At 55.8% G+C, this 12,133-nt stretch overlaps 1 protein-coding gene across 3 annotated transcripts in view; it reads left to right on the top strand.

The window, feature by feature from the left end:
* NTNG2 (netrin G2) overlaps positions 1 to 12,133 on the top strand; it is a 50,995-nt gene that overhangs the window by 26,837 nt on the left and 12,025 nt on the right. For 2 of the 3 annotated variants that reach the window (XM_054174150.1, XM_054174151.1), the window contains exons 4-5: positions 6,326 to 6,498; positions 9,112 to 9,138. In XM_054174150.1, the coding sequence (XP_054030125.1) occupies positions 6,326 to 6,498; positions 9,112 to 9,138 (200 nt within the window). Of the gene's footprint in view, positions 1 to 6,325; positions 6,499 to 9,111; positions 9,139 to 11,404; positions 11,549 to 12,133 lie in introns of all 3 variants that reach the window. The other variant, XM_054174152.1, reaches the window with a different exon arrangement.

The following is a 12,133-nucleotide window of genomic DNA, read 5'->3' on the forward strand; positions in this document are numbered from 1 at the left end:
AGCAGTGAAAGCCTGCAAGGTTCTAAAGACCTGGAGATGTGGTGCTGAGGACTATGGTTTAGTGGTGACCTTGCAGTGCTGGGTTAATGGTTGGACGTAATGCTTGCAGAGGTCTTTTCCAACTGAAATGAATCCCCTGGCCTGGAGCAGCAGTGGTGTGGCCAGCAGGAGTAGGGAAGTGATTGTACTGGGCATCAGTGAGGCCACACCTTGAATACTGGGCTCAGGTTTGGACCACTCACTCCAAGAAGGAAGGTCAGGGGCTGGAGAGTGTCCAGAGAAGGGAAACGAAGCTGGGGAAGGGTCTGGGGAACAGGGCTGGTGAGGAGCACCTGAGGGAACTGAGGGTGTTTATAGTCTGGAGAAGAGGAGGCTGAGGGGAGACTTCATTGCTCTCTACAGCTCCCTGAAAGGAGGCTGCAGTGAGGTGAGGATTGGTGTCTTCTCCCTAGTATCAGATGATAGGAAAGGAGAAAATGGCCTGAAATTGTGCCAGGAGCAGTACAGGTTGGACAGGAGGAAAAATGTCTTTGCTGCAAGAGTGGTCAGGGATTGGCACAGGCTGCCCAGGGAGGTGGTGGAGTCCCCATCCCTGGAGGTGTTCCAGAAGCCTGTGGCCATGGCACCTGGTTTAGTGGCCATGGTGGTGCTGGGTTGATGGTTGGACTCTAGGAGGTCTTTTCCAACCAAACCCATTCTCTGATTCTCTCATTCTATGAAGTCCCCACTCACAACAGGTTCCTCTGACCTAACCCAGGGTTTTTCTTTCCACTTTTTCAGCTCTGCCAAACCCCAAAGCCTCCCTCCCTGCTTCAAGCAGAAAGCAGGAGGGAGCTAAAATGCTTCTTCCTTCCCCTTCATCCCCTGCACCACAGGCTCGGCTACACTCCCAGCCCTGCTCCTGGGATGAATGAGTTGCCATCACCTCCTTCACCCCTGCTCTGGTCACTGGCAGCAGCAAACCTCTGCCAGAGTCATCTCCCAGCAAGGCAAGTCCTAATATAACTCCTCTCCACGAGAGGATGGTGCTCGCTCCACGGCCCAGCTATTTTTACCTGCTTCCGCGGGCACAGATGGGCCAGAAACAATCCAAGCTCAGCACCCCTCCTGCTTTGCCCAAAAGATTCTCTCCCTGCTTTTGCTGAGCTGCCAAAACAGTTGCAAAGGTAAAACGTGGGGAAGTCATGGCCAGGCAGCTGCCAGCAAGGGCTAGAGATGACAATGGAGAGCTGGAGAAGAGTTATTCAACGTTTCCCTGAGAGCTGAGATCACTTGAAACCTCCTTTTCCTTGGGGAGGGAGAGGAAAGAGCTCCCTTCAAACACGTGGTCCCAGGAGACTCATTAAAGGCTCATCAATTACACTGAGAGCAAACAATTCAGGGAAAGCTATCAGAAGGCTTCCTTTGGAGGGCAATCATTAGCAGCTCGCTGCTGCCTCTGTCCAACATCAGCTCCTGCGAACAGGAAGAGGGTGGAGGGGCAAAGTCAAGCTGATGTAGGGGGAAAGTAGGAGAGAAGCCAGCAGGAGGGGACCAGGTCTCCACAGCATCCCTGGAGATGTGCAGCCATGCAGTAGCATCCTCATGGGGAGCATGAGAGCACTGCTTGGTCTGGAAGGAGCCTTGGAAAGGAGGGGGTAGCCCGCTGATGACCACCCCAGCTTGGGGCTAGACAAGGATTGGTCCATGGTGGCAGCTGGGCACAGGGATGGAGCAGCTCTCCAGGTCTCCACCCAGCAAGTGGTTCCTCCAGCCCTACCCAGCACTGCACTAGGGTCATGGCATTAGGCCTGAGTTGGGTATCCAGCACCTAAAGGCTGGCTCAGCACCAGCAGGATGAGGAGATGCTCTTTGCCTTTCTCTGCCTCTGCAAGTGGGGCTGTGAACAAGGAGCGGTGGGAGACCACTCAGGAGTCTTTGGAAGAAAAGCAAAGAGCTGGGGAGGCTTTAACAAATGCCTTCAGATGTCACTGTCAATGGAAGCTGAAGGACAGGGGCTGCTCTCCCACTCCCACCACAGTTCCTGCAGCTTTGTGGCACTCACCTCCAATTCCATCCCATCCCTAAGCCTGGGCATGGGCACCTCCTTCCCTCACACACAGGCTTGGCACCAGACACCTCCCCAGGCTGCTGTGACCTCCAGGATGCTGACTTGGAGAAACAGCAGGATGGCAAACTGCTCTTTGTGGCTGTAAAGAGAAGAAGAAAGAGAAGGACATTTTGCTGCAAACCTTCCTTGGCACCTCCAGCTCTGTGGTGTTCCCTGGTGCAGGCATTGGCAGCGCAGACCACGCTGCAGCACTTGAGGGCAGGCAGCAGCCCAACAACCTGGAGTCAGCTCCAACAGAAGCCCCTGGTGCAAAGGGTCACACTTTGGGCCACACACTGCTGCAGCCACTCTTGCTGAGAGCAGTGTGAGGCCTTTTCTGTCAGTGCAAAACACAGCTGGGTGACCTTCCAACAGCCCAGAGCAGGACTTGGCTGTCCCCAGCCCATGGTGCTCTGCTCTGGGCTGTGCCTCAGCATAGCTTCATCCTAGGTGGGCTCTGAAGGCTCCCCAAGGATCAGCACTGTCACCACTAGCCTTGACCCGAGAGCTAGAGAGAAGCAACACTCCCAGTTCTTCAGAGCTCCTCCAGAGCCAAAGAGACCATATTGCAATCAGCACTTTGCTGGAGCAGCCCTGAGACTGGAGCAGGGCCATGGCTGCCTTCTGCAGGCCACGGCGCAGGTGGCTGTCCCACTGCTGCTCTTTAAGCCTCATTGCTAAGTACCTCCTAACCTTTCCCTTCATCCTCTCCCTCCTGCCATGGCTGGCTGCCCGAGGAAGATGAGCAGAGGCAACAGGACCAGCAGCTCCCACCCAGGGGACTGGGCTAATGTCATTTGCTCCATCTCCACCAGCTGGATCTTGGCTGGAGAAGGAGGCTGTGCACAGACAGACAGTGAGCAAACGTCCTTGGGCTGCAGACCCAAAGGAGGAAGAAGAGGAGAGAGAAGAAAAGAAAAGAAAGGGGAGGGGGGGAGGAAGAGGGAAAAAAAGAAGAAAAAGAGGGGAAAAGAGAAGAAGAAGAGGAAACAAGAGAGGAAAAACAGGAAAAAAGAGAGGATGAGGAGGAAGATAAAAGGAAGAGGAAGATGAATAGGAAAAGAAAGAGGAAAAAAGAAGAGGAAGAGGAAATAGAAGAAAAAAAGGAGAAGGAAAAGGAAGAAATGGAAGAAAAGGAGGAGGAAGAGGAGGCAGAGAAGCCTGAAGAAGGGGTTAAAGCTGAGCTGCGAGCAGTGGGGGGGGCCTGGATGCAAAAACCTTCCCAGAGAGCTGGCAGGGGGGGCTGGCAGTTGGCTATTAAATAATGCAGCCTGATTGATTGGGCTGGGGATGCTGTGCCCAGGGTCAGCCTGCTGGGGTTATGCTTCTCTGCTTGGATTGATGATCCTCAAAGGTCAGATCCAGAAAGCAATTCCCTGCTGAAATTGATCCTTTGGGGAATAAGACTTTTGCACAGTGGCAAAGGGCTGAGCAGGGAGAAACAGAAGTGAGAGCCAGGCTTGGGCAGGGGCACCAGCTACAGAGTCACAGATTGCATTGGGTTGGAAGGGACCCTCCAAGGTCATCTTCTCCAACCCCCCCCCTGCAGTCAGCAGGGACATCTCCAACTAGATCAGGTTGCTCAGGGCCACATCAAGTTTGACCTTGAACATCTCCAGGGATGGGGCCTGAACCACATCTCTGGGCAAGCAGTTCCAACACCAGCCTATTCCAGTTCCATATTTCATGTCCCTGCTCCTCTGGGACTCCACAACTCCTCCTCTGCTGGATTTTAAGAGCTGTGCCCTGGAGCCAGCTCCCACCCGAGGTAGGAAGGAGCAGAGCTGCAGCTCCTAGAAGCTGTTGCTCTCCTTCAGGCTGAGCCCCGAGCGGCAGCAGCGAGGCTTTGACCTGCTTTAACCCTCTTCTCTTGCCTGCTTTCCTCTGCCTGCTTGTTTTGAAGCGAGAGAAGGAGGCCAGGCTGTGTGGACACTGAATAATTCAGAGTCCAGCTCCAGCACCCCGCGGCTGGGCAGCACCTCTGCCAAAGGGCTCAGCCAGCTCGGCCAAAATCCTTCCCCACAGAGGCAGGGGGGCCCTGGAGTGGCTCAGCATCCCTGCTGTGTGGGGACCAGGCAGAGCTGCTCCCTTCCCTGGGCGCTGGGATGCAGGGCTGGGAGCTGTCGGTGCTGTCAGCCGTGACGCAGCATCTCCAGCTCTCGCTGACACAGGTTCAAGTGGAGCATGCTGAGTCTGCCTCCCTCTGCTCCACCGACCACGGTTTCCTCCTTCCTCCCTCCTGGAGGCTGCTACATTCCCAACTCTGCTTGGGCAGAGCCAGGGCAGGGTTGGGAGGTGGGGAGAGGAAACTGTTCATCCAGCTTATGCTCAGCCTCCGAGCAGGGTTTGCTGGAATTAAGGGCAAGGAGGAGGAGAGAGGAAAATAAATCATAGGTGAGGTCAGCTCAGCTCAGCTCAGCCAGCCCTGTGTGAGGAACAGCACAGCAAAAGTGGCCTCAGCAGGTCAGGCAGGCAGCTGGGGAGCAACTCTGCAGGTCCCATGGGAAAAGTCACCAGGAACTGGCAGCACCAGCAGCTGGGAAGGACCCAGCCTGCAGCTCCCAGCCTGATCCAGGTTGTTTCTGCCAGTGCAGACAGAGCACAAGAGGCTGCAGGTTGTGTTCCCGCTGCTCTGCACAAGGTTTGTGCCCTTCAGCTCTGCACCTCTTGTGCCATCAGCCCTGTGAGGGCCACAAAGAGGTCTGGAGCACATCTCTGGTGAGGACAGGCTGAGACAGTTGGGGCTGACCAGCCTGGAGAAGAGCAGGCTCTGGGGAAACCTTAGAGCTGCCTTCTGGGATGGGAAGAGGGCTACAGGAGAGCTGTGAAGGGACTGTTTACAAGAACCTGTGGTGATAGGACAAGGGCAGTGTCTTGAAACTAGAGCAGGGGAGATCTAGATTGGACATTAGGAAGAAATTCTTTGCTATGAGGGTGGAGAGACACTGGAACAGGTTGCCTGGGGAAGTTGTGGATATCTCATCCCCGGAAGAGTTTAAGGCCAGGCTGGATGAGGCCTTGAGCAGCCTGGGCTGGTGGGAGGTGTCCCTGCCCATGGCAGGGGGCTGGAACTGGATGATCTTCAAGGTTCCTTCCAACCCAACCCACTCTATGACTCTCTGAGTGCTGCCTGGCCAGAACCTGCTCACACAGGGCACAGCCACCACTGGTCCCTAATGGTTCTGCTTCTGAGAGAGGAAAGGATCACAGAGAGCAGTGAGAGCACAGGGAGCTGTGCTCAGGATCTGCAATGAAATGGGAGGGCTTGGTCCCCAAAGTCTCTGTCTGGCGGCCCAAGAGTCACCAGAGCCAGGTGTGAGTGATGGGCTCAGCCTCTGTGCTCTGCACCAGCCACCTCCAGAGCCTGAGCAAGAGGAATGATTGTGCACAGAGCTAATTATTCCCTGCGTGCTGCACTGCAGCTCATTAAAAGTTTGTTAATGTTTGCAGATTGCTGAGTCGTGCTTTTTGCTGTTGCCTCCTCTGATGAGGGGGGGAGGAGAAGGCAGCTTCTGCTGGTGCCTTGCTCCCTGGCTCGCTGTGGTGGCAGCAGGCTGGGGCTGTGCGTGGGGGAAAGGCTTTGTGCCGAGCAGCTTCCCACTGTGGGAGGCAACTCTCTCGACTTCAGCTCTGGGAGGGGGGGGAGGGTCAAGGGGCTGAGTCCCACCACTGTTAGCCATGCTCCTCCTCCTAGAGCCTGGGGCTGTCCTCTGTGCCACCAGGGAAATGCCTCCATCCCAGCTGTCACTCAGGTTCCTGGGAAAAACCGAACTGTGAGGCTCCTTCCTGGAGCCTCAGCTGGAGATGTGGATTTAGCACTGAAGGGGCTGTGTGCTGCTGAAGCCAGCTGGTGGGAGCAAAGTAGCTCTCATCTTGGAGCAGAGACTGCAGATCCACCTTAGGTGAGGATGAGGGCATCTTGTCCCCTCCCTGGAAGTGTTCAAGGCCGGGCTGGGCAAGGCTTAGGGCACCCTGGACTAATGGAAGGTGTCCCTGCCCACGGCAGGGGGTTTGGAACTAGATGATCTTTAAAGACCCTTCCAGCCCAACCCATGCTATGATTCTATGGGGTCACAACCCCAACTCCTCCAGAAACCCTGGGCAGGGGGGGGGTTGAAAGAGCTGAGTGGGTTGAAACCATCTTGCAGCAGGAGCAGAAAAGGGGAACCCAGCCAGCTTCACCTCACACGGACAGCACCAGTCCCTGACAGCTCTTCTCCTGTCTTCCTCTTGCAGGTGTAAGTGCAACCTCCATGCCAACCTGTGCACCTTCAGAGAGGGCAGCCTGCAGTGTGAGTGTGAGCACAACACCACGGGGCAGGACTGTGGCAAGTGCAAGAAGAACTTTCGCTCCCGGTCCTGGCGAGCAGGCTCCTACCTGCCTCTCCCCAACGGGTCCCCCAATGCATGTAAGTAGCCTGCAGCCAGCTGGCCCTGGCCCTGCTCCCATCCTGGGCTGCACAGCACCCATGGGTGGGGCTGGATCTCACCCTGTCCTTCTCCACCTCAAACCAGGGCAGGATGCTCAGAGCTTGTAAGAGAACCACAGAAGTGGTTGAGGTGGAAAAGCCCTTTGAGGTCATCCAGTCCAGCCCCGCTCTAACTCTGCCAAGGCAGGGGCTAAGCCATGGCCCTCAGCACCACATCTCTGCCTATTTTAAACCCCTCCAGGGATGGAGACTCCCTGGCAGCCAATGCCAGTCTTTGAGAACCCTTCCAGCCAAGAAGTTGCTTCTCATATCCAACCTAAACCTCCTCTGGTGTAACTTGAGGCCATTTCCTATTGTCCCATTGCTTCTTACCTTGGGGAGGAGACCAACCCCACCTGCCTCCAGCCTCCTTTCAGGAAGCTGCAAGGAGACAGAAGGCCTCCCCTCAACTGCCTTGACTCCAGCTCCCTCAGCTGCTCCTCCCCAGCCCTGTTCTCCAGACCCTTCCCCAGCTTCCTTGCCCTTCTGTGGACCAGCTCCAGCCCCTCAGTGTCTTCCTTAGAGTGAGGAGCCCAAACCTGAACCCAGCATTCATGGTGTGGCCTTACCAGTGCTGAGTCCAGGAGGACAATCAGTGCTCTGCTCCTGCTGGCCACACTATTGCTGATCCAGGCCAGGATGCAGTTGGACTCCTTGGCCACCTGGGCAGCCCCTGGCTCATCTTCAGCTGCTGTTGATCAACACCATCAGATCTTCCTCTGCTGGGCATCTGTCCAGTCACTGTGCCCCAAGCCTGGAACATTCATGGAGTTGCTGTAGCTATGTTTTGGTACACAGAGACATGAGAAAGGGTTTAGGTGGGCACAGAGCTGATTTGTTGGCTACTGTAGATGAGTGATGAGTCCAAAGGATGGCCGGGGGTAGGAAGAATGACCTTGGGCCAAGCCAGAGTTCCATGGCTTTGTGGCAGTGCAAATCGCTGTCCTTTGAAGAAGAAATCCTTCAGCCCCAGCAGAGCACTGGCTGGCAAGCAGGTGCAGGGGCTCAGGGCTGGCACTGCTGAGCAGCAGGAGTGCAGGTTGCTTTCTGGATGGCTTTCCTGGATGCCGTTCTGGGGATGTCAGCACTGCAGGCTCTGCCATCCATCTGCGCAGCTCCACCCTCCTCCCATCGCCTGCTGGAGCAAGGCACTGAGAGCAGCAAAGGGGTGCAGGGGAGAGGAAGGATGCCTGCCCACCACCTTTCAAGCAGAGGGGGGAAGTGGGGCAGGAAACCTCGCAGATGGGCCAATTGCTCCTGGCTTTGTGGCCAGTCCGCGTTAGCAGCGCTGGGGAGCGGGCACGGAGCCGCCCCAGCAGCAGCAGCTTTCAGCACCACCGAGGAGAAGCTTTTCCTTCCCTCCCTCCCCTCCTCCCCTCCACACACACACAAATTTTTTGAAAGATTTATGTGCTTTAGGATGATCAAAGCTGAAAGTCGGTCTCGGAAGGCCGTGATGGGAATGTTTTGTGTGTGCCAGGGCTGGGAGAGGAGCAGGTTCTTTGAAAGGCAACGAGGCTGTCAGCTCCCACCGAGCGGCTGCATTGCTTCAAAGGAGCCTGGGAGAGTTCCTGGTGCTGACAGGCACAGACATGATGTTCTCTCCCTTCCCCTCCTCTCCATTCCTTGTGTCTCTTCCTATTTCTCTTTCTTCTCCCATTCATCTCTCTTCCCATCTGCCAGTCTTCTTCCTCCTCCCAGCCCCGACTCTCTCTCTGTTGCTTCCTCCTTCCTCCACCAAGATCCTCCTCCCCTACCACAGAGGCAGCTCTCTGAAGCCCTCTCCTCTTGCTGGTCCTACCTCTGCCGTTACTGCTCCTTGGAGACCTTCAGAACCCACCTGGACATTGTGATCTTGGGCAATCTGCTCTAGGTGACCCTGCTTCAGCAGGGGGTTGGACTCAATGACCTCCAGAGGTCTCTTCCAACCCCCAGCACTCTGTGATTCCGTGGTCCTGTACTTTCTGTTCATGCAAAGCTGACACTTTCCATGATCCATCCCTTTGTTGCTGTCGAGATGACTGTGGCCATCACTCTCCTGGGTGCTGAAGGCCAGAAACTGGTCCTTGGTTGGCCTTCAGCTGATGGATTTGAAGCTGGTGGCTTTGCAGTGTCCTGCTGAGCGAGTGCTGCAGTGGGGACCTCCCTTCCTGCCCACTGAGGACTTCTCCAGGGGCAGCAGGCTGGTTCAGGCCCTGCACTGGGTGCTTAGCCAGGGAACCTCAGCAGGTCTGCACATCTTTGCTGGGCTCTCAGAGCAGCTCAAGGAAGTGGTTAAGAGAACAGCAAGGGCCACGCTGGTTGCTCGTCCCCAGGTGAAAGGCTTGGGGTGCCAGGGCCCCAGACAGCACTGTTTGGCCACCTCTGTGGCTTGGCAACAGCAGCTTACAAGATGCTGCAGCAAGCTGAGATGCTGAGGAGCAGGAGCCCTGCTAATGAACTGCTGCTTGGTGCCCACATTGTGTGGCCCCTTGCTCCTCTGCTGGGTGCTCTCAGAGCTGGTGGTGTCCTGCTCCCAGTGACTTGGCTTCTCTTGTTTGGTTTTTCCCACAGGTGCAGCTGCAGGCTCAGCCTTTGGCAGTAAGTAAAAACCAAACTGAACTGTTGGCTTTTCACCCCCCTACCCCCACCCCCTGGTGCATGATCCTTGTGGATGTCACTGAGAAAAGACAAAGGAATGCTTCTTGTGCCTCTCCATTGGCATTTCCCAGGCCATAAGTCTTCCCTAATCATGCCTCATTTTCTGCCCTGTCAAAGAGCCTTACCTTGCCTTCCTTTGACTTCAGCAGCCTCATTTTGCCTCCTCCTCTGGCATGGTTTCCCCCCCATGAGGTTCGTTAGGACGGCAGCCGGAAAGGAAATGGGGGGAAAAAAAAGACTCTTCAAACCCAGCAGCAGTGGCTGTGAACCTCCACCCCCAACCCCCAGCCTCTCCCAGGCTCTGAGCAGGAGCTGGGGTTGAATTATTTGCTGTAGCATCCAGCCTGGGTCACCTTGGGCTATGGATAAAGGAAAAGAAAGGCCAAGCACGGAGAGTGTGCGGAGCTGCACTGAGTGGTGTGGAGCTGCACAAACTCATGCCTGGGAAGGCAGCAGAGCTCAGCAGGGATTTGCTCCTGCAAGATTGATGCTGTGCTAGGACTCCTTATTTAACAAAGCTGGAGGTAGTTTGGTATCAAAGAGCTCTGAGTTTTGGGTAAGCAGAGGCTGGGGGAGCTGAGTGTTAGGGCTTGGAATTCCCTTCCAGAAGCAGCAAACCAGCGAGCAGGGTGATGGATGAGCTCTTGGGCTTGCAGGCAAAGAACTGGAGGAGAAATGGAATCAGAGCATGGCTCAGAGGTTGGAAGGGACCTCAAAGACCACCTGCTCCAAAGCTCCCTGCCATGGGTAGGGAGGGAAGCCTCTCAACTAGCCCAGGTTGCTCAAGGCCTCATCCAGCCTGGCCTTGAACACCTCCAGGGAGGGAGCAAATAGGTTGGGAGAAATGCAATTAAGGGCAGGGGGGAAAGGCACCTCAGTGAGAAGTGGAGGGCAGGGCTTCTGAGGTGGACCCCACTGGGATTGTAAGCAGAGACTTCTAAATGGTTAAACTTTTCAGCTGAAAATTAAACCTCCTCCCTTCAGTACTTGAGGAGTAAAAGAGTGAAATGCTTTACAAGTCCAACCTACTCTTTGCTTTTCTGGTCAAACCCAGCTTGATAACTCTTTGTTTTTTCTCCCCCTTGACAGAGCTCAGCATCCTCAGGGCTGGACACTCTTTCCCATCAAAATTTCCTGCTGGGGGTGGTGCTGGGAGCAATGTACAGGAGGTGTGGACAGGAGGGATTTGTGGCCAAGGCCAGCTAAGGAGAGATTATTTATCCTGCACAGGAGACTAGAAGTGACCTAAATTAAGTATTTAAACTAGCTCAGGGCTATTATGAAATTAAGCAGCATAATCTGCATGAAGCAGTGGGACAAACAAGGACAGGAGGGCAGCAGGTGTGAGTTAAGTAGGAGGTTGTGTTCCAGGGGTTGTGTTAGCTCAGGCTGTGGTGGTGACTGCGCTGTGGTGGGCACCACCCCCAGCCCCTGACCTCCAGCCAGCAGTCTGTGTGTCCTGCTGAGTACAGCAAGGGTGGGGAGACACAGGCTGCCCAGGCAGGTTGTGGATGCCCCTTCCCTGGAGCTGTTCAAGGATGAGGTCTTGAGCAAGCTGGGCTGGTGGGAGGTGTCCCTGCCCCTGGCAGGGGTTTGGAACTGAATCATCCCTTCCAACCCAGCCCCTTCTGTGACTCTATGAATGAAGGGGGGAGGTGGCAAGGGACACAGCCCAGTGGGGTGGGGTGGGTTTGGTGGTGCTGGGTGGTTTGCTGCCTGTGGGGTGGCAGAAGGGACCTCTGCTCTTTGTGGAGCTGGGGTAGGCAGGGCCGTGCCAAGGGGCACGTAGACAGCAGGTGGTGCATTTCCAGCTCTCAGCACCCCCACCACCCCCTCCCCCCATCTCTGCTTTCATTTCCCCTTTTCACCTTAATTGGCAATTAATTCCTGACAGAAAGACTCCTGTAAGGCTTCTGTAAGACTTTAAGCCAATATCTGCCCCTGCAGAGTAAGCTGAATCAGCCCCCAGCCCTGCACACACAGCGTCACAGAGCCAGCGCAGCCCTAATCCCCTCCACTGCCCCACTTGTCACCAAGCCCAGAAATCGGTCACCAGTTCAGCCCCAGCCCCAGCCCCATCCCCAGCAGCAGCAGCAGCAGCAGCAGCAGCAGCAGCAGCCTCACTGGTGTGCAAGCTGCCAAGGAAACCTTCCAGTCCCCTCCACCCCTCAGTAAGTGCCTCCCACCTCTTCTCTTTGCTCGCTAGCATTCGAGAGACCGCAGAGGGTCATCACCTCCAAAACCACCACTGCAAAAACCACCACCACGACCACCACCACAACCACCACAACCACCACCACCACTACCACCACCAGCACCCCCCTACCTGCCACCACCACCCCCCAGCCAGGTGGGTGCCACGCTCCCTGCCTTGCTCAGAGGGCCAGGACTCTGCGGGCAGGTTCCTCCTTTGCAGCTGCTTCCCATGCTGGCTCCTCTGGTGTTGGTGGCTTTGGTTGTCTGCTCTGTAGGATGAGAAAGGGGACATGGATAAAAATCAGCTCTGGGCAGTCCTGGTTTGCTCTTCTCTCTTCAGTCCAAGGGTATCTGGCATCTGCAACATGAGATAGCAGCAAGTCCACCTCCAGGTCAAGAGCCAACCATGCCACGGGCTGAGATGGCTGAGCTCACCCTGCTGTCACTGTGCTCATCAGGGCAGCAAGGAGCAGAGCCAGGACTGCATGGAAGGGAGGAGGGAAGAAACACTTCCCCCTTTCCTCTCAGTTCAGTGGGGTTTAGAAAGAAAAGGTTTTCAGACTCCATCTCCCCTAGAAGCCACTTGGCAAGGTTGTCCTGCTCAGGGCTGGCACCAGAGGTTCTCTTACAGCCCCATCACAGGGCAGGGCAGGAAAGCAAGGAAGGCTTTCCTGTCCCACCACAACATTGCACCACATGCCCAGGCTTGCCTGGCTGGGGGGAGAGGGGACTTGTACCT

This window comes from Dryobates pubescens, chromosome 29, assembly GCF_014839835.1.
Source record: "Dryobates pubescens isolate bDryPub1 chromosome 29, bDryPub1.pri, whole genome shotgun sequence".
NCBI lineage: Eukaryota > Metazoa > Chordata > Aves > Piciformes > Picidae > Dryobates > Dryobates pubescens.